Raw genomic sequence first — 22,244 nt, 5'->3', positions numbered from 1 at the left:
GCTGGGATTTTTGATCGATTTAGTTGCAAGTGCAGCGCACTTACAGAGAGACTCTGCCCCCACTCTCTTCTGATTCTAAAAGTTGTAACTTGTTCCTGAGTCTCTCCATCAGTGTCGACTCCGGTTTGAACAATGTAAGGCTGAACACCGTTACTGACAATCCTCATTTTGGCTGCGTGAGATTCTCCAGCTTTGTTGTTGTTGAGCGACCGAAGCGCGAGCTGTTAAAGCTCCGCCCTCTTCTGGAAAGGGGGCGGGAGCAGCAGCTCATTTGCATTTAAAGGGACACACACAAAAACGGCGTGTTTTTGCTCACACCCAAATAGGGGCAAATTTGACAAGCTATAATAAATGATCTGTGGGGGATTTTGAGCTGAAACTTCACAGACACATTCTGGGGACACCAGAGACTTATATTACATCTTGTGAGAGGGGCATTATAGGTTCCCTTTAAATAATTGCTAACTGCCATTTTCGGAAGGCCAAACAAAGGGGTTGTACTTTTGCTAAAGGAAAAGGAAAATATTAAAATGCATGTTTAGACATTTTACTGGAAAACAAGACAAAAACACTTGTTCAAAAACACTTTTTTGGTTCTCTGCTGAACTGAAGTTCTTCTTATAAACATTCTGCTCACATGTGCTTAAAATGTTTCCGGCAGCTCCCTGCGGAGGCCATTTCACCGCTCCGGTGGGAGTCATTCTGTCCCCGGGGTGGCCCGGCTACTACAAAGATTCCCTGAGCTGCGAGTGGGTCATCGAGGCCGAGGCGGGACGCTCCATCAAGATAAGCTTTGACAGGTCTGTTGGATAGCTCTGAGAATAGAAACACACAGAGGCATTATGTCTGGCGGCATCAGCTCTCCACGACGACAAATCATTTCAGCACATATCACACTTAGAAAAGGCAGAAGCAACATATTCATATATCTTTATCCGGGTCCTTTGGGTGTGAAGGCCGAATGGGTTTTTATAAAGTCTCAGTCTGGCGTAAGAGTCTAGTTAATAAAGTATAATGTCAAAGGTAATTGAATCGTAAGCCTCGGCTGAATGCGGCAAAGTTCATGTGTTTCCGGGTAATGTTTGTCATGGCGCACAGACCGAGAGAGCGCGAGGGAGACGGTCACCATTAGCGTCTGTATAAATGATTACATAGTGTTATGTCGACGGGCTTGATCCATAGGCGCACTGTTTGGAGTATAAATCTATCGCTCGGCGTGGCGCCCATCGAGGCCGCCTGTGAAAGGGAAATGGAATTAATCTATATCTTGTTACAAATGGTTGACTTTATTTCATTAGCACTGCAATGCTTCCCTTGAGTAGGGCATTGAAATAGCATCAGATCTGGAGTTTGATATAACAGACTCCCGGGAGCGAACGCCTCGAGATGGATCACAAAAGGCTGGATTGTGTTTCGCCTGCAGTGGGCTTGACGGCTCTTCTTTGACTTTTCGCTGGAAAAAATTACAATTCTGTCATCGTTGTGTGCAACTTTGTGTGCATCAGTCCTGTAGGACTTTCTGTCTTCTGTAGTACAAAAGATCTTATGATAAATGTGGGCAAAAAAATGTGTGAGAGAAATCAAGATACGTCATGCCAGATTTTAGTTTTCTCATTAATTATGAAATATAATTTATTAAAATATATATATATATTATAATAAAAAATATATAATGTGTGTGTGTATATATATATATATATATATATATATGAGTGTGTGTGTGCTGTCAAATTGATTAATTGCAATTAATCACATCTAATATAAAAGTTTGTATATATATGTGTGTGTATGCATATATATATATATATATATATATATATATATATATATAAACACACACTACAAACTTTTCTGTTAGATGTGATTAATTGCAATTAATCAATTATATATTATATAATAATATATGTATGTATATGTGTATATATATATATACACACACACACACACACACACACACACACACACATATATATATTGCTTTATTTGTCACGCAATTATAATGTGATTTCAGAAGAATAACTTACATGGTTATTTTAGACAATTTTTTGTGCTTTTTTGTAATATATACAGTATATATATATATATATATATATATATACACAGAAAGCATCAACACATTGGAAAAATATTTTTCAAAATGTGTGTGTGTGTGTATATATATATATATATATATATATATATATATATGTGTATATGTTCTGTTTTTCACGCAATGATAAGATGATGTCGGAAGAAAAGAATAACTTGCATGATTATTTTATTGTGCTTTTTATGTATTTTTTTTATTGTTTTCTTTTGGTATTATTGTAATGAATGTTAATTTGTTGAAAACAGAAAGAATGCAGGTTTGGATCAGCATGAGTAAATTACAGCCTTTTCATTATTAGCTCAACGATTTCATTAAAAGCAGGCTCACCGCAGCAGATCTGTGTTTATTCACACATCACAAAGCGGTTTGATCCCATCAATAAACAGCAGTGTGAACACTGGCCGCGTTTGTGACTTCTCATTAAAAGAGGCGGTCAACGAGGAACAGTTGGGCAGCCATGGGTAATGAGCTCTGTGTGTGTTTGTGTGTGAGGATAGAAACACATTTCACCCTGTAATTTTTTTATCTTCTTTCTTTGATCTGTTTTTATTTCCGGCAGGTTCCAGACAGAACTCAATTATGACTTTCTAGAGGTTCACGATGGGCCTAATCTCCTCTCGCCCCTAATCGCCTCTCTAAATGGCACCCAAGTCCCTCAGTTCCTGTTCAGCAGCGGCAACTTCCTGTATCTTCTCTTCACCACCGATAACAGTCGCTCTAACAGTGGCTTTAAGCTCTTTTATGAAAGTGAGTCAGCCGTCTTTATAGACCGTGTGCCTTTTGCCTGAAAATGATATTTCAACCTGAATGGTATCTGTCTCTGCACACAAGCAAACAGCTGGAGGATTTCTCTTTGTAGTATTCTGTCTCACTCTCTCTATTTCTTGCCTTTTCTTTCTTTTTCTCTTCCCCCCTTTTTGCCATTTAGTGAGCTTTATTGGCTTGACAAAAACTGTGCATTCGTATTTCCAAGCCATTTACAATGATAAATGCTGTAAATAAATGAAAATAGTTTTTACTTAAATTCATATTGAGTAAACATTAAAAATAAATTAACAAATAAAGTAATGATAAATACAATTAGCAATGCATTGCAATAAAAAATAAAATAATTTTAAGTTTACATAGTTTTTTTCTGAAACTGTACATTTAACTGTAATTTTATATTGCTACCTGAGTAATAAAGGATTATTAACAAATAAAATGTATGCAATGCAATGGAATGAAATAAAATGAAATAAAATAATTTTAGGTAAGTTTACATTGTTTTTTGAAATTGTATGTTTACCTTTCATGCACAATAAAATTAAACAGAATTTTTGTACTTAATTTTAGATTTCTACATGGCGTAAACAAGGATTATTAACAAAAAATAATAGTAAATACGCAATAAAATACAATGCAGTAAAATTAAATTAAATTAAATAATTTTACGTAAGTTTACATTTTTTAAAACTTAATGTTTACTTTAAATGCACAATAAAATTAAATTGAATTTTTGTACTTAATTTTATATTTCTACATGGAGTAAACAAGGATTATTAACAAATAAAACAATGATAAATACAATCATCAGTGCAATGCAATGCATTTCAATAAAATAAAATAATTTTAGTAAGTTTGCATTGTTTTTTTCTGAAACTGTACATTTACCTTTAATGCACAATAAAATAAATGTATAAAATGTTGTCTATCTTTCCATCTATTGCTTTAAATTATGTCAATTAATCTCTCCTTTTTCCTTCGCTGTGCTTCAGGCGTCACTCTGGACACTCATTCATGTCTGGATCCTGGTGTGCCGGTAAACGGGGTTCGTTACGGGCAGGACTTGGCCATCGGCTCGGTGGTGTGGTTTGGCTGTGAGCCTGGATACAGACTGAGCCACGAGGAGCGTTTGGTCTGTGAGAAGAACCACTGGTGGAGCCACCCTCTGCCCACATGTGACGGTGAGCTGACATCTCCATTAGACCAATTAAATTTTTTTTTTGATTTCTACATTCAGCTATTGCAGGAATATTCAGTAGCGTTTAATTGAAGCCTGACTGTATGAGCCTGTATAATGATTCTCATCACGTTTAATTCACACTGCAAATCTCATCTAAAACGTAATTTCTCTGACAGCAGGAAATACCATCAGTTCTTAATTAAAAAACGGTTCTGTCGAAACTGGTTGTTCATATGACAATGTGTAGTTAAAGATGTGCATTCAGAACATAAAAAATATATGTTGCCAAAAATAATATTGTTTTTGTTTAGTTTATACATGCATTAGGGGTGTGGCAAGACACTTAGCTCACAGGATTGAGTTCACGAGAACGAGACGAGATTTTTACACAGTATATTAAGAAATCCTCAATGATGGAATGCATGACTGTTTTTCTTCAAGCATGATACAGAGCTGAGAGGTGGTTAAAACTACACAGCCCAGCCGAAGATAGCTTTCATTTTGGGAGATATTTGCATGCATCAGGGAGCCGCTCTCAAAATGCGCGGTATTAAAATCGCTTTTGAATGCGCATTCGCGTTTTACTTTCGCTTTCGAACTCTGTGTATAGGGAGCAGCGGTGGTGAGCACGCATTCAACAAGATAAGACATTTATCAGACTCTTAGGCTCTGTTGCACAACAAATCCTCCGCCATGGTCTTGTCAGTCATCTCGCCTTACTCTCGTCACGTGATCAGTGAACTGTGATTCCTGCTGCACTGAATGCGACTCTGCAGCTCGTGCTGGATGAGCAGAGCAGACGCTTTCGGTTTAGAATTGAAGCAACTGTTATCAACCTAAATAAAATGTTTTTTATTACCATAAAAAAGCAAAACGACAGGGCCAGGCTGGGCACCGTAATGTAATGTAAACATAGCGGTGGCATAATCTATGCTAATTTCACACTTCGTCAAGCTCACTATTATTGTCTAAAGTGTTGTTAAGGAACTGGAAATGTTGCACTCCTAATGACTCCCATCCATATGCATTATATATAGAGGCAGAAGTGTTACTGAATATTCTATTCTTAAAAAGTCTGTAGAAAGTTTTGTCTTTTTTATGAGCAGCTGTGGCATTATGAGAGCTGACGAGCATCTCCGTCTATTCATTTGGACATAATTGTCAGCTTAAGTGCTAATTATAAACCAGAAAATCCCCTGAAAATGTTTAGTTTGCTACCAGACTGTTGACTATAATGCTCAAGTCTCTATTTCAAGACATCTAATACACTTTCAGCATGAAACAACCCGTTTTGCTTGTGTAATGTGACATTTCTGAGTGCAACAAGATGTTCAATGAAATAAAATGTAGGACAGGAGTTGATTTTATCCATCAAGAACTGACTGGACCAGGGAAACCTACTACCAAAAAGTTATATTTTGATTGAAGATGAACATTTAAATAATAATAATAATGCCAGGAACTTTACCCATTACACTCAAATACCTAAAGTGTTAAAAAAGTTAACTTTGACCTTCTGGTAAAATGTTTTTATTTCCAAAAGAGCAGTCATCACTGGTCTGGCCCATTTGGCGTATTCAATTTTAATGAATCCATGTCATTCTGAATGAACTGAATATGGAGGAAATATTTTGGGTGCTTCACAGTGCCGGAGGGAAGAAAGAGAGAAAGAGGTTTAGGCAGATGTTGAGCCCGGGGCACTAGACTCTTTCATCGTCTCACAGGGAGTGACGATGACATTCATTATCATTAAAGGTGAAGTCGCTGAGGAAATATGTCTTCATTCCTTGAATTCTGAAGTTCAGGCCTTAGTTTGGGCAACTCAAGAAGCACTGACTATGACTGCATCCCAGTTTGCATACTGTGGCTCTGTTTCAAAACTTCCTGGCATTTTAAAGCATAATAAGTATATGTTTCCAAAAAAGGAGGAGGAGTAGGCATCATTATGCATACCTTCTTTTGCTTAAAAACTAAGCTGTAAACCTTCATGGAGAAGATCCCAAGATCCTCACTGTGATGAGCTCAGTGAGATGGTGGAGAATGCAGGAGACACGGATATACTTGTAATTCCTTTAATACTGTTGGATAATAATATTTAAGTCCTGTTAAAAGTGGTCTTTTTTACCCATTACATGTGCGTGCACCGTATGATTTTCTTATTAGAGTTGAATTGTTAGCTTAGCAATATGCTAACACCATTGAAATGAACTGTGAGTGAACTACCCTATGTAGAGCTCTCCAAACTGGTCACTTGTGAGGTTCCATTTCAGTTAGGATGTTGCCTGTATTTTAAGTACATAATTTAAGTGTGTACTAACACCGTGTCCTAACCAGATGTGATGCCGTGACACATGATAAAAGAACAACAAAGTATGATATGTGCTTTACTTAAAATAATTTAATGTGAGTTTGAATGTCATTTTGCGTGATCTTTATTGTCGAACTGAAAGCGACGATGGATAATTCACTTCAGATCTTGAAAATAAATTAAAGGAAACAAGAACGTTCAAACTGAAAATAAACAAGTTTATTCTGTGATAAAGATTGTTTCTGATTGGCTGTGATTTGTGATTGATTTGGTTGCGAATGCAGTGCGTTTGCAGAGAGACTCCGCCCACACGCTCTTCTGATTGGCTGTGATTTTTGATTGATTTGATTGCGAGTGCAATGCGCTTGCAGAGAGACTCCGCCCACACACTCTTCTGATTGGCTGTGATTTTTGATTGATTTGATTGCGAGTGCAGTGCGCTTGCAGAGAGACTCCGCCCACATGCTCTTCTGATTGGCTGTGATTTTTGATTGATTTGATTGCGAGTGCAGTGCTCTTGCAGAGAGACTCCGCCCACACACTCTTCTGATTGGCTGTGATTTGTGATTGATTTTGTTGCGTCTGATGTGGACAGACAAATTGCTTGTCTCTAGAATCATATTGCATTCCATTTCATGTTGTTGTCTCTGGCTGTTACTAGTTTCCACAGTCGAGTCTTAGCATGGGACTGAAATGTTATTTCTCTGGTTTGACCATTACTCAAGATCTATATTTGCCCTAATCAATATCTTAATCCCTGCCGAGATAATGCCACCAGCCTATTGCAGCTTTCGCTTTAGTACAAGACCCTGTGATAAGGTTTCTTGAGACACTTTGAGTCGCTCTTCAATTGACAGATTGTGTTCAGAAGAAACACAATTAGAGATGAGCTTTAGATTCCCTGATTGCACACATACGTCATCAAGAGTCTGTCCAATGCATGTACATTTTTGTTCACTTCAACATTCGTTGGCAGGTGTTTGCACAACATACAGCAGATGGTTTTGTTAATGCTTCCAAATTCACTCTTTTATTTGGACACTAATCTGAAATATTTTATAGAATAGAATGTGAAGAACATGAAGTACATTTTAATTTTACATTATTTATGCATCCTTTATGCATTGGCAGAAGCTTTTGTCCTTAGCCTTTTTTTTTATGTGTTCCCATTTTTTAAAACAAAATTATTATTCATTCATCTGCACACAGATTTTTATGTAAATTTATGTAAAATTCAATGCACCAATTTAGAAAAAGAGCCAGCCATTCTGAACAAAGCAGAATAAAATTCTTTGTAAATCATTATTAAAACCACTTTACATAAATTGTCGTATTCAGTTCAGTGTGACAATTTATGTGAATATTTGGCCATTTAGAAAATGAATTCTGTGCAAATTGCTTAATTGTGATGTGATGATACCATTCTTACCTAAAATTGTGCATGATAGCTTTTAATGTGGATTTTGTTAAATGTTTCACAACTGATTCACAAATTCATTATTTATGCATAATTTAAACATTTGACAGATGCTTTTATCTTAAGTATTTTGTAATGGGTTCATGCATTCCCTGCGATTCAAACCCATGACTTTGATGTTTTTATGGTGCCAAGCTCTACAGTTTGAGCTACATACACACATCAGTCATATACTGTACCTTCACCTTTTGTGTTCAATTAGATTTTCTGAAATTCAGTATTATTACTGGTGTTTGCTAAGCCAAGCGTCGTTGTTATTTTTGCTTATACTTTGAGATTTGAACAAGTCATGCTATATTAAAGGTTCCTAATTTTGTTTCGGAGTCTCCTACAGTAGATTTACATGCATCTAAGATAAAAAAAACACTTCAATTTTCTTATAATATACATTGTACATCACCTCATTTCTCAAAGAGTCTGAAACGGTTCGTTCGAAGATTCAGTCTCTCTAAACCTCTCCTCTCCGAGATCCTGCTCTGCTCTGATTGGTCAGACAGCCCAGTCTGTTGTGATTGGTCAACTGCTTACAACCCATGTCAGAAACCAAACGCTCATTACCATATCTGTATTTCAGCTCTTCCTCAGCTCTTGATTTACAGTGATACGAACAGTAACGATGGCATCGGTTTTACCGTATCAAAGTGATTCTCAGTGCTGAAAACAGCGTCTTCTCGACATGAACAAGACGAACCAAACTCTTCCAGTCTCAGATACAACTACAGTGTTTGAGGGCGGGGCAAAGAGACGCTGTTCACCAGCAGCCAATGAAGAAAACAGCCTGGCATTATGCAAATTTGTTACATTGATACTTAGGAATGTAACAGGAAGTGAGACTGGAATTATTAACAAAATAACTTTATTTGTTGTGAACTTTGATCTTTAAAACTTTTACATTCACAAACAGCTATATTACACAAGGTAATATTCGAAAAAGCATAATAGGGGCACTTTAACTCATCCCGCACTACTTGTGTGAAAAATAAAGCTTCAGGCCACCATAGTATCCCAACCCAAGTTATTAGATCCCAGGGGCAGATAGATTTGGGTTTCATCAGCATAGCAGTGGAAGGAGATACCGTGTTCCTTAAAGATTGACCCCAGGGGAAGCATATACAAGGAAAATAAAATCGGTCTGAGAATAGAACCTTGAGGCACACCACATGTAAGAGGAGCTGCATCCGAAGTGAATTCACCAATACTAACAGAGAACCTTTTATTATTAAAATAGGATTGAAACCATTTAAGGTCATTTCCCTGAATGCTCAGCCAGTGCTCCAAATCCAACAGCACTAACACAGCAGACTTGCCACAAAGACTTGTTTAAAAAATGCCCATGCAATCATCCATAACACCCTTGCACCACGGCAGAGAGAGTTTTACTTGGGCAGTAGCGCTCACTCACCTTCTTAGAAAAACTTTCATGGATTGTGACCTTTGCTTGAGACAACGGCAGGTGGAAAGTATCTCAAAGTAGAGGAATTTCTCGTTACTCTCATTAACCTTTCAGTGTTATTTTTACTTCGGGTGAAGGTTAGTCTGCTCTTTGAATTCCCGGAGCCGAACTTTGCTTATCTCAACAGAAGTCTCTGAAAACAGAGCACTGGAAGTGATTCGAGAACAGTTGCAAATGTGCTTCCTGTAAAGTTTCAGATCGTTTTTTTTAAGATTCCACACGTGTCTCCCTGCAGCTCTGTGCGGAGGCGATGTTCGGGGCCCAGAGGGCATCATCCTCTCTCCTGGCTTTCCCGAGCTCTATCCCAACTCATTAAACTGCACATGGACTCTGGAGGTCAGCCATGGCAAAGGTATGTACCCAGGAGATTTCATCATGTGCTGTCAGTAGAAGATGAGAGCTCGCTTTTGATTGCTTCCAAGCTCCGTTCAAGATCTGGAGTGTGTATTTTTATTTATTGAACGCATACACACAATACACACATTTGTGTCTCCAGATGAAAAAAAATAAATAAATAAACACTTTAGATATCCTAGATAAACATCTGATGGTGGATTTTCCTTTGTCATTGATTTTCTACCAGGCTTAGTGGATTTTAACTCTGGTGAAAGTTGTTAGAAAATGTGCAAAACAGATGCTTTAGTGGACATTTGTACGCATGTTTTTATATTATCCTTCAAAAGTTTTGGGTCGGTAATATTTTTTAATGTTTTTGAAAGAAGTCTCTTCTGCTCATCAAGGCTGCATTTATTTGATCAAAAATACAGTAAAAATTGTGAAATATTATTACAATTTAAAATAGCTGTTTTCTATGTGAATATATAGTAAAGTGTAATTTATTCCTGTGATCAAAGCTGAATTTTCAGCATCATTACTCCAGTCTTCAGTGTCACATGATCCTTCAGAAATCATTCTAATATGCTGATTTGATGCTCAAGAAACATTTATGATTATTATCAATGTTGAAAACGGTTTATATTTTTGTGGAAACTGTGATACATTTTTTAGGATCCTTTAATTAATGAAGTTAAAAGAAAGAACAGCATCAATTTAAAATATATATGTGACCCGTGCTGGTTATTGATATTCACTTTTTAAAAACCTTCAAAATGATGTATAATTTGTTGGAATCCGACAAAAAAATGACGGAGCTATGCCTGTTTGAAGTCGATAGAGTCAGCAAAGTCAATTTTGAGAATCGGGTTAAAGTTTTCTGAAGGAAACAAAATCACCTAGCAAATATACCTTAAAATCCCAGTTAATAACACCACATTTGTTAACCAAACATTCACATAAGACATAACAGATAATGTTTGCGTGAATACTCAAGACAGATGTTTTGAAATACTATATGTGTATATTGGGATCGCACGTCTGAGGCGTCTCTGTGTGTGCGCTTCATATCTGTCAGTCAGCACGAGTAAGATTGTTTTGTTTACATCAGCATGAGTTTGAAAATCACATTTCATTGGTTCAGACTCCTGCCATTGACAATTTGCTATGAATATTCACAAATTTTGAATGCTGCGCTTAAAAATGATACCAAACTTGTGCTGAGGAGAACTTGTGCAGTCGTCGAGAAGTGAGCAGAGAAAAACAGCCTTTTTCATGGTCAAATGAAAAGGTACTCCTCCTTTTAGATGTTTAATTGCTATTTGGAGCATTGGGATCGCTAGACGAGGGCTTAATGATCTAATTTTTGTGAAAACCTCAATTTTGACCAAAATTGACATTTTTCACTTGTTTTGCCTGTAGCTCAAAATTAACCCGACTCCTCTTATATATATATTTAACAATATAAATGTATTTGCTGTCACTTTTTTAATGCATTCTTAATGAAGAAAAGTTCATTTCTTTTCCTTTTTTTTCTTTCAAAAAAAAAAAAAAAAAAAATCTTACACTTACATCTTGTTTACTTAAAGACTTCAAGAATAATTTCTTTTGACTTTATGCATCCTGACGCAGAAGTAAAAAAAATATTTGTCCTCATCTGTTCAGGTGTGCAGTTCACGTTTCATGCGTTTCACCTGGAGGATCACCATGACTATCTGCTCCTGACGGAGAACGGCAGCTTTGCACGACCCCTCGCCCGGCTCACCGGTTCGCAACGACCTCCGCCTGTCAACGCCGGGCTGTACGGAAACTTCAAGGCCCAGCTTCGCTTCATCTCCGACTTTTCCATTTCCTTCCAGGGTTTCAACATCTCTTTCTCAGGTGAAAGAAATCCTCAGTGTATTCCATTTTCATTTTTTGTGGTGCATTTTGATTGAATATCTATCTATCTACACTGTGAAATAGAATTGTTGGTTTAACTTAAAAAAGTAAGTTACCTGGTTGCCTTATAATTTTGAGTTCATTGAAATTAAAAATTTGAGTTAATATAATGAAGGCGATTGATTTAATCAACAGAAACTCAAAATATTATGTTATCTGAACCACATAAATTATTGAAGTTGATTTGACAAAAGAAAAATCTATCTATCTATCGTCCGTCTGTCTGTCGCTGTTATGTGAAAACTTTTTAAACCAATCTTTTCCCATTCAACTAAGCTTCAAAAAGGGCCAAACATTTTTACCAATGCTAAACAATTCCAGTTGGAGAGCTTTTTCATATTTGGTCACATTATTTCTGTAAGGTCGGCATGATACATTGTTAGAGGACTCTCCGTTCTGATGGAAATCATCTGCAGTACACACAAGTTTTATGTAAATTGTTGAATTCAATTCAGTGTAAGAGTTTTAAATTGTTTGTAAAACCATTTTTACCTGAAATGTAAAATGATTAACCCTTTCTTACCTAAAAATTACAAAGGTTTTACGCATGATTCTTTCACAAAGAGTTTGCTCACGATGCAGTAATTTATGTAAGAATGTTTTTGTTTCCATTTCCATTCATTAGCAGCAGATCTAATGAATCTGGGGATGATATTGAAGGTTATTCTAGGACAAGAGCAGCCGTTATTGTCATCAGCGCCTACAAGACTGTTTCTATGAAAAGTCATAGCAGCAATTAGATATAGATGGTGCTTTAGTACAGTGATAAAGGTAATCAATTGGCAACAGCTTGAGCTTCGTCTCAGTGGCTTATTGAGAGTCTGAGACTTATCAGTGTTGCCGGCAGTCTTGTCGTCAGACTTCAGCGCTGAACTGCTGGCTGATATTAGAGCTGGCTTTGGGCTGCGTTTGTCATCAGTCACAGATTCCCACTGGACGGTCACGCCGGATACCCACCGGCCACTGGGTTAAACTAGGCTTACGACTAATGGAATTAGCTGTTTCACCTTTTGACGCAAAAGTGGTAAAGAAACCCATTTGACAACTAAATATGAGTTTATTTTACTTTATATGAGTTTCCAAGTTTTAACCCTTGTGCGTCCATGACATTTTTGTCTTTGATAGTTTTGCCTGTGTTAATGCCAAATGCATAAATTTTGGCACAGGTGTGCATTTTTATTGGAATTTTACAATTTCACCCTTATTTCCTTTAATAAATCTATTTTACACTAGTAATACAGAATAGTTACACTCAGGATCAAAATCCCCATTGAAATGGCAATTTTTAATCCCAGGGCCATTTAACTATAAAATTATGCAGTCTTTGTTAATAGGCTTTCATTCTGTTAGCAAGGCTTCAAAATTAAACATTTTTAATTTTTTTCATAACCATTTTCTCAGGTTTGGCCTATTAGGCAAATTTTCACTTTTTTCCTGTTTCTTGCTTCTGTGTATTATAGAGCCAATTTGATAAATTATGCAGCTATAAATGTGTGTGTGTGTTGCTATGGATGTCAGTGTGTGTGTGTGTGTGTGTGTGTGTGTGTGTGTGTGTAATATTTGAGAGAGAGAAATTATACTGTACTGCAAAATTTTACCTCAATAATCAATATTTACTAAAAATAATCGTCCAAGGGACTTCTTGAAAACGAGACCAAACTTAAGTTTATGCTCCAAAGCTTTTTTTTTTTCTTTTTTTTTTTTTTTTAATTAATGCAAAAGGGTTAAATATGTAGTTTATCCAAAAATGAAAATTATGTATTTTTAATGCATCCCTATGTCGGTCCAAACCCATATTCTATTTTTTTTTTTTTTTCTCTCCAGGGCAAAAAATAAAATAAAATGAATGAATGAATGCATAGATAGATAGATAGATAAATAAATAAATAAATAAATAAATAAATAAATAAAAATACATTTTATCTATAATGTGTTTTTCTTAAATTAGTAATAATAATAATAATAAAAAAAACAATAATACAAGTAAAAAAAAAAAAAAAAAAATGTTTTTTACACAAAAGGACCAAAATGGATCAACTATGCACAAAAAAAAAAAAAAAAAATACTACATTTGTGTTAACTAAAACTAAAACCATAACAAATAGTTGCTTGAAATAAAATTAACATTAACTGAAAAAATAAGTAAATCATTAAAATTAAATAAAATAAAATATATGAAAAAAATAAACATTTTATTTCAAGTAGTTTCTCAACATTTCTCTTTTTCATTTGAAGTACTAAAATGAATTACTAAAATAATAATTACATTACATTAATAAGTACACTGCCATCTTGAAAGTTGGGGTCAGTATTTATTTATTTATTTTTTTTAAGAAATGAATACTTTTATTCATCAAGGATGCATGAAATTGATCAAAAGTGACAGTAAAGATGTAATGGTAATATTTCACAATATTTCTGTATTTTTGATCAAATAAATTCAGCCCTGGTGAGCAGAAGAGACTCTTTCAGAAACAATAAACAATCTTACAGACTGCAAACTTTTGAACAGTAGTGTATAAAAAAACAAATAAAAATAACAAATCATATAATTAATCAAACTATGACTAAAATTAAAGTAAAAACACACACACACACACACACACACACATATATATATATATATATATATATATATATATATAAATTTCAATGTTTCAAACAATGTTTCCAGTTGGACAGATTTTTCATGTTTTTCTGCACTATTTTTTTTAAGTCAGTGTGATTCAGTGTGTTTGAGGACGCGCCGTTCTGATAGAAAGCCAAGCTGTGAAGAGCCCATAGGGTTTGGCTCATGTTTACTGAGCCATCATATGCATTAATTAAGGACCGGAGTTATGAATACCCATACAATTATCCACAAGCCAAGTTCCTGTATTAGCCTAATATAAATTCCCTGATGAAAACTGTGGTTGACCTTTACTGAAAGCTGAATATTGATGGGATTGACAGAAGCAGACATGCATAATGCAAAAAATACCAGGCGTGAAACTGCAGACAAAAAGCTTTCCGCCATTAGCGTTTTAGCATTGAAAGTACAGAGACAAGAATTGATATCTTTACATAATATGAAATCTGTTTTTCTATACAATCTCAGAGAGGTGCAGGCGTTCATATGCTGTCCGTAAATAGATTTGAATATGGAGATATGAGAGCTCAAAGTGACAAACAAAGCAATTTGCGTCGTTTTGCTCTCGTCCATCAAACTCATCTGAACTCATTGCTCCTGTGCACAGATCGAAGCACAGCTGCGGTCCTACGCTAACCCATTCTGAATATCATTTACATATGTGGGAATGATTTACACTGGCTCTAATTGATTGTTTAAGTGTTTGCAGATAACCCAGGGTAAATGTTCACTCTCTGTTTACTCTGATGTGATATTAAACGAGACATTGGTTGAATATAAAGACCATGCTAAAATAAAGCAATGAGAGAGCGTGTGTGCCATTTATCAGAGGGAGTCAATCCCATAGACCCCCATGTTAAAATGCCCAACTTTACAGCAGAAAAAAATATGTTTACAGCCTGGTACAAAAAGTGGTTTTGGTCAATACAACAAATTTTGCCCTTCATGACAACTGTGAGGGGGGTGAATTTTCTTATAACTCATCCGTTTAACTTATATTAAGCCTTAAAGTTCTGCATAATTAAGGGCGTGGCCACTTGAGTGACAGGTGTCACTACTAGCCATTTGTCTGCTGTTACGTCACCGCAGCTAATTCCAGCCGCTGAATTTGTTAAAAGTTTTGTCCGTCAGATTTACTACCATGATAATGGCTGGAGAATATGCCTCTCAAAACACCACAAAATCTGACAGCACTGCTTGGATATTATAACTAAAACTGCTGCACTATTTTACGGGCTCATTTGTTTGTGAGAGTCTGATATATATGATCGCATATAGTTTTACAACATAAACACTGCTCAGATTGCATAATTTCTTGAAGAACGATGATGGAGAGCAGATCGTTCAGAAGAAATATGATGCAAACAATGGACAATATATCAATATTTCATGGATTTAACGCTTTTGTGGACAAAAAGTGCCGTTGGATGTTTTTCAATGGACATTTTACCCAAGTGCAACAGATTGGATTCATCTCGCGATTGCTATTTCATTACAAAGGTATGAAGTCCCGTTTTGATTTTGCGTGTTGTCATTTGCACACCTGACACAAATTACAATAATACTGTTGCTGGAGCATCTATATCGTAAAACAGACACCGTAGATTGACAGTAAACCCTTAGAACTTTCAAATGATGTATAATTTATCTTTATTAATATTTTAGATGGTATCTAGATAGATAGATAGCTTCTTAGTCTGAGCTAACTTGATCATGTCGAGCTAGGCGGGCATGGTTTCAGCAACAGGGCACCTCAGCTCCACCCACGTCCCGCCTCTTTGCCCATTTTCGGTTATCTGGGAGGGACACACGGTGACGTGCTGCCAAGATGGCGGCGACCGGCTCCGCCCACTTTGGGCTTCAAAAATGCTCTTCAGAATGCTCTTCCATGTTTTATACAGTCTATGGTTGACACTGGTGGTTATGGTAAGGGGCGGGGCATTTCCCAGACACCAATCACAACACACTGCTGCAGTCGACCAATCAGAGCACATTTCGTTTTTTAGAAGGAGGGGCTTCATAGAGACAGGAACTAAACAGAGCGTTACTGACAGACTGGGAAGAGAGGAGCTGCAACAATGGAGAATAATGTGTTTTTGAACATTCAGGCATGAAAACCTTTCTAGTAAAGCCCAAAAACAAAATAAACACATTGAAAAAGGGCTTTTTGAGCATAGAAAATGAGAATGAAATGTCCAACTCATAAATGTTGAATAGACTTGGTTCATTTTTAAAGGAGAGCAGATTATTATAGAAGTTAAAAATGTGATAAAAGTTAAATTAAGCATAAAAACACAAAGTACACACATACTGGATAAAGCAGTGTTATTTTATTTAACTTTTTCATCTATACTTTTTGATATTTAATAGCAATTTTGAGCAGTTTTTTGCAGTGCATCATGGGATTGTCATGTTGTCTTCTCTGTAAAAGATTCTTTTGATGCAGCTTTGAACATTAGGTCTTAAAGCCTTTATATATAATGCATTATAAAAGTATTTTAATGCATTAATTATTAATGATCTCATGAATAATTGTAAGAGTTATATTATTATCTATACATCGAACACACCTTTAGAAAGTATAATGCATTAAAACACAACAAACCAATTTTAGATGCAACAAGGAATCTGCGAATATTATAATGCATTTGAACTTTGGTTACAGTTATTTATGAAAAGACGTAATGCATTTTAACATGCATTATGAATACCATTATAATGCTTATATGCATTAACTAAAGTGTTACGGAGTAGGTATCTATCTTTAAAATGCTGCCCACTAGGTTTCAGAACAGATTCCTTTTTGTATTAATAACACCTACTTCTTACATGAATCACATCCTTCATCCCACAAGCCGTATTACATTTTTTAGCGCCTTTTTAGCACACAATGAAGTTCAGCCTGTGTAACGTAATGCATCAGCAACTAGAAAAGTTTTCTTCTAAACTTATCGCCTGCTTGTTTTTCTCAGAGTACGATTTGGAGCCATGTGAGGACCCCGGTGTGCCCCAGTTTGGCAGGCACAGCAGTGGCAGCTTTGGCATCGGCGACACCCTGGCGTTCTCATGTGACCTTGGTTACCGCCTGCAGGGCGCTCGAGAAATCACTTGCCTGGGCGGCGGGCGGCGCATATGGAGTGCACCTCTGCCAAGGTGTGTGGGTACGTGGTCAGCTGCTCTCATTCGCTTGGACCTCCAGAGTTTGATGAAGTCTCCATGGTTGCATTCGAGTTCAACGACGTTCTGAATGGAATTCTAGTGCACTACTCACAGCATACTGCACAGTATGCTATATACTACATACATACTGCACTATAAATAGTGTAGAAACTATTTTCACTCAGAAATTGCTAGTAAATGTCAAATTAAAACGGCAAGTAACACAATGAATTAAACATGAAATTTAGAAGTATGTTTTATTTACAATTTCAAAAAAAATGCATTAAGCATTTCAAATGGTATTATCCCAATTTTGAGTTCAATATCTGACCTTTTGGCAGTCTAAAAAAAAAAACTAGTCAATAAACTGGATGATTTTCATTTGATTGCACTGAAAACGGACGAACGCATTGTATTGTGTGATACAGCACTGACTCGAATGCAACTAATGCGTGACCAAATATATTGTTCAAGATATTTAAATGTACTGCATGTTTTGATGGTATATGTTCTCTTTCTCTTTACTATTTACTTTCCCAAATTTACATTTTTCGTGCGCTGCGTTTCCACTATGTCACTACGGTTCCTCATTATCCATAGCTGAATGCGGCTCAACCGTTTCCAAGAATGCCGGTGTCCTGTTGTCCCCAAACTACCCCCGGAATTACGAGAACAACCACGAGTGCATCTACAACATTCAAGTACAGGCAGGAAAAGGAATCAACATATCGGCGAACAGCTTTCATCTGGCTCAAGGTGACGTTCTCAAGGTAAATATTGACTGACGTCTGGACAAGCTTGCGACACATTCATTCAATACTAAAAACTAATCAAAAAAAGTATTATTTTACACAGTATTTGGCTATTGCAATGTATATTAAAGGAATAGTTCACCCAAAAATGAAAATTATCCCATGATTCACTCACCCTTAAACCAACCTAGGTGTAGATGACTCTTTCTTCTTTCAGCCCAAAACAATCAGAGTTATATTAAAAAATGTTTTGGTTCTTTTAAGCTTTATAATGGGAGTGAATGGGGGGTGAGATTTTGAAGCCTATAAAAGTGCATTCATCCATCATAAAAGTAGCTCCAGGGGTTTAATAAAGGATATTTTTCTTACAAAAATCCATCACTTCGCTTCAGAAGACCTTATGGATTACTTTTATGATGGATGGATTCACTTTTTTGGGCTTGAAAATCCCCCCCCCCTTTCACTTCCATTATAAAGCTTGGAAGAGCCAGGATATTTTTTAATATAACTCCGATTGTGTTCGTCTGAAAGAAGATAGTCATATACACCTAGGATGGCTTGAGAGTGAGTAAATCATAGGGTCATTTTCATTTTGGGGTGAACTATCCCTTTAACGCTTAAAGCAATGTTTTGTTTGTTTAGCAACACCTTAACTCCATAGACTACTCCGGTCTCTTTTCCCAGTTATACGATGGTCCGGACAACACGGCAGAAGTTCTGGGAGGTTTCTCGGGTTCCTCTATGTTGGGTCAGTCGTTGACCAGCACGTCGAATCACCTGTGGCTTGAGTTCTATTCTGATCAAGCCGACACGGCCGAGGGATTTAAGCTGGTTTACAACAGTAAGTTTCCTCTTACTCTTGCTTAAAGTGTAACTTTGCCTGCTTTGTATTGTTAGTGTCAGTAGTATATGTAAATGAACAGTGTTTACTGTTTCTCCATGTCACCTGGCCCAAGAAATTCCCGTTTATTTGTCAGCAAAAGTCTGAAAACTGAAAACTTTTGACAGCTCCAGGGAAATTATATTTCTACATTTTTGTATCCGACAACGACAGTCGGATCGACGGAGGGTTATTAACAGAACAGTTATTGAATGATCACTGAAAATTGTAACGTACACTTTAAACAGCATTATGGTAAAAATTGGACACTTTCTTACCTGTAGAGACATGCTGCGTCCTAATTTGCATATTATCCATTAGTGTGTTCCAAATAGTAGCATGTTGAAATTAGTTTTCCAAAGATATCCAGATGGTCTATTTTTTTCTGGTTAGAATCAGAAGTGCAAATCCGTACACACTCTAACGACTAATGTTGCCCACAATCCATTGCCCATTGGATGAGGATTTAATTAGAACTACAAACACGAATATAGAGTGTTAAGAAACTACAAACATGGCGGATGTGCGAGACCAACGGTTAAAGGATTAGTTCACTTCAGAATTAAAATCCAAGATGTTCATGTCTTTCTTCAGTCAAAAAGAAATGAAGGTTTTTGAGGAAAACATTCCAGGATTTTTCTCCATATAGTGGACTTCAATGGGGTTCAACGGGTTGAAGGTCCAAATGTCAGTTTCAGTGCAGCTTCAGAGAGCTGCACTACGTCATGCGTGACCTTTCCAACATGATTACGTAATGCGTGGAGCATCACAGAGCAGTGCAAGACGAGCATTTGTGGTTAAAAAATATATAATTTGTATTTTTTTTTTTAGAAAATGAGCGAAGGCTTCTCTAGATAAGACTCTTATTCCTCATCTGGGAAATTTGGACCTTCAACCCGTTGAACCCCAGTGAAGTCCACTATATGGAGAAAAATCATGGAATGTTTCCTCAAAAACCTTTTGAAGAAAGAAAGACATAAACATCTTGGATGACATGGGGGTGAGGAAATTATCAGGACATTTGAATTCTGAAGTGAACTAATCCTTTAAGGGGTTTGAGTGATCATCTAATATTTATTCATTGTTATTCACATTATTTTTCATCTATAACAGCACTGTGAGCTTTTATAAAGATATGTTTGGTCATTAACTTTTAAATGCATCATTATGAAAACACGAGGAAAGTCTCAGCATGAAAGACACACGACTGGCAGATCAACATACTCTGCTATATTTCTCTCTGATATGGTAGGAAATGAAATTAAATGGAATTTGGAGGATTTTAACTGTGATGAGATGATTGGCAGGGCAGTTTAAACGGTGACAGGACACATGTAACTAAGTGACAGAATGTCCCGTTAAAGATGCAATTATGATAAAGTAGTTTGTCCCAAAGCTTGCCTACTATTTTTCTTCACAAAAACAGTACATACTTTTTGGGGCGTAGTATATGTAGACGCAGCATGCATCAGTTTTTCCCCTCCGTTTGGCCTAAATCACTGTTTGTGGTCATGCAGTTTGAAATGTTGACTACAAACACATGTTTTTCAGATTGTCCGTCCACCTTTATCTGCTGCCTACAATGCAAAATCAAAAATAACTCACTCCCACGGAACATTTACCCTTTGAATTCTTACACCCGGAACAACACTATTATGACTAAAAGTTTGCTAAGAAGTATTTCCTACTAAAGCAAGGCGGTATTTGACTCTGGTTAAGCCATCCAATAGGAGCAGAGTGGGTGTGGCCTTGGACACGACATGCCCAGTGCATTATGGGTGTTGAAGTTTTCCTACCTTTGGCAGAAGGGAAGACAACAGCCTTCATTCTCAGTTTTCTCTAGTCAGGAAGCACCGATTTCAAAAACGTTATCGCCATTCTACTGCGTAAGCATCCAAGATTTATTGAAAACCCATTTTGCCAGTGGTGAAGTACACCTTTAATTCCACACTACGTGTGGAAACTCACACACTAGAAGTTGCATGAAATGTATTGACATTTTTAGCCTGTCACGATCAGTCTTGGATTGCACAAGCTGCCTCCCCGGTGTAGCTTCTGTTTTATTTTCACCCAAAAGTGAAAAGTCAACCCGCATTCATGAAGTACACGCTGCAGACATCCGAGTTCATTTGGGATTTTCACATCCAAGTTAAAATTTAAAGCTCAGAAACTCCTGAAACTTGTCGAGTGTTGCCCACAAGCTAACAGTAACAGTGTTTCACTAATGTTTCATGTTTGATGAGCTTTGATGATAATTAAATTCATCCCTACCAAGACTTCAAATGACTGTACTTTTATCAGTCCCATCTGGATTTCATAAAGCTGCAATTACAAAGGCCTTTCCCGCACAATGCTTCGAGTCCGCTATGGGTTTGTGTCTGAATAAGTTCCAGCATTTCCAGTTTTTAATCATCTTTATAAAGATTTGTGTGTCTGTAGATTTTTATACAAGTTTGGAGTCAGAAGAATTTTATTTATGTTTTTGCAAGAAGTTTCTTCTGCAATCAACAGTAAAAACAGTAATATTGTGAAATATTATTACAATTTAAATGTATAATAACTGTTTTCTACTTTAATATGTTTATATGTTTACATCTAAATAATCCAGTTGTCACTGGCACAAAATATATATTTTAATAAATAATGCAAATTACGGTTTTAAGTGTAAGTTAATTTTGGATGCTGCGTGTACACTTGACTACAGATACAACTGAAATCTCCCGCTCTCTCTCAATCTTTGTGCCGTAAACTACGTCTCACCTCACAGTGGAATATATTAGCTCAATTAATTTTCATTTCTGGATTAATATCTTCATTTCATTGTCAGCTTGAACTGTGTAATTGTTCTCAGCACTCACTTCACCACACACACACACACACACACACACACACACACACGTTTATTGCTTTTGTAATGAATTAGCAGCATCTTATGCATGGATTATTAGTGCCACGGAGACTCTTAATTTTCTTTGTTTGAAATTATAGGTCTTTCTTTCCTCATGAGAAGTTTTCTAATATGTCTACCACAGTTCACAGTGCTGTATTATTTGATAACTTAATCATAAAGTGTGCACAAGCTCTGCGGCGGGATTATAGCGGGTGGTAACGTCCCGGCGTGAGGAAAGCATGATTGTGAATGAGGTTAACGGCGGTTTTGAGGAGTGTCTTACTAATGTCCAGCGCTGGAGGCGTTCAGATGGACTCATTTACTGCGTGGCACTAGCAGCTTTTACTCGGAGTGTCTCGTTTGTCTATCAGGCACTGATAACGTGTTC

At 36.6% G+C, this 22,244-nt stretch overlaps 1 protein-coding gene across 4 annotated transcripts in view; it reads left to right on the top strand.

Moving 5' to 3' along the window:
- Positions 1 to 22,244, top strand: part of csmd3a (CUB and Sushi multiple domains 3a) — a 305,727-nt gene that overhangs the window by 105,612 nt on the left and 177,871 nt on the right. For all 4 annotated transcript variants that reach the window (XM_051864521.1, XM_051864522.1, XM_051864520.1 and 1 more), the window contains exons 16-23: positions 662 to 800; positions 2,649 to 2,836; positions 3,847 to 4,035; positions 9,508 to 9,624; positions 11,271 to 11,486; positions 17,148 to 17,336; positions 17,935 to 18,104; positions 18,771 to 18,927. In XM_051864521.1, the coding sequence (XP_051720481.1) occupies positions 662 to 800; positions 2,649 to 2,836; positions 3,847 to 4,035; positions 9,508 to 9,624; positions 11,271 to 11,486; positions 17,148 to 17,336; positions 17,935 to 18,104; positions 18,771 to 18,927 (1,365 nt within the window). The remainder of the gene's footprint in view (positions 1 to 661; positions 801 to 2,648; positions 2,837 to 3,846; positions 4,036 to 9,507; positions 9,625 to 11,270; positions 11,487 to 17,147; positions 17,337 to 17,934; positions 18,105 to 18,770; positions 18,928 to 22,244) is intronic.

Source organism: Ctenopharyngodon idella, chromosome 16 (genome assembly GCF_019924925.1).
Source record: "Ctenopharyngodon idella isolate HZGC_01 chromosome 16, HZGC01, whole genome shotgun sequence".
Taxonomy (NCBI): domain Eukaryota; kingdom Metazoa; phylum Chordata; class Actinopteri; order Cypriniformes; family Xenocyprididae; genus Ctenopharyngodon; species Ctenopharyngodon idella.
Note: the sequence above shows the minus strand (reverse complement) of the source record. Positions and strands in the feature narration are given on the sequence as shown.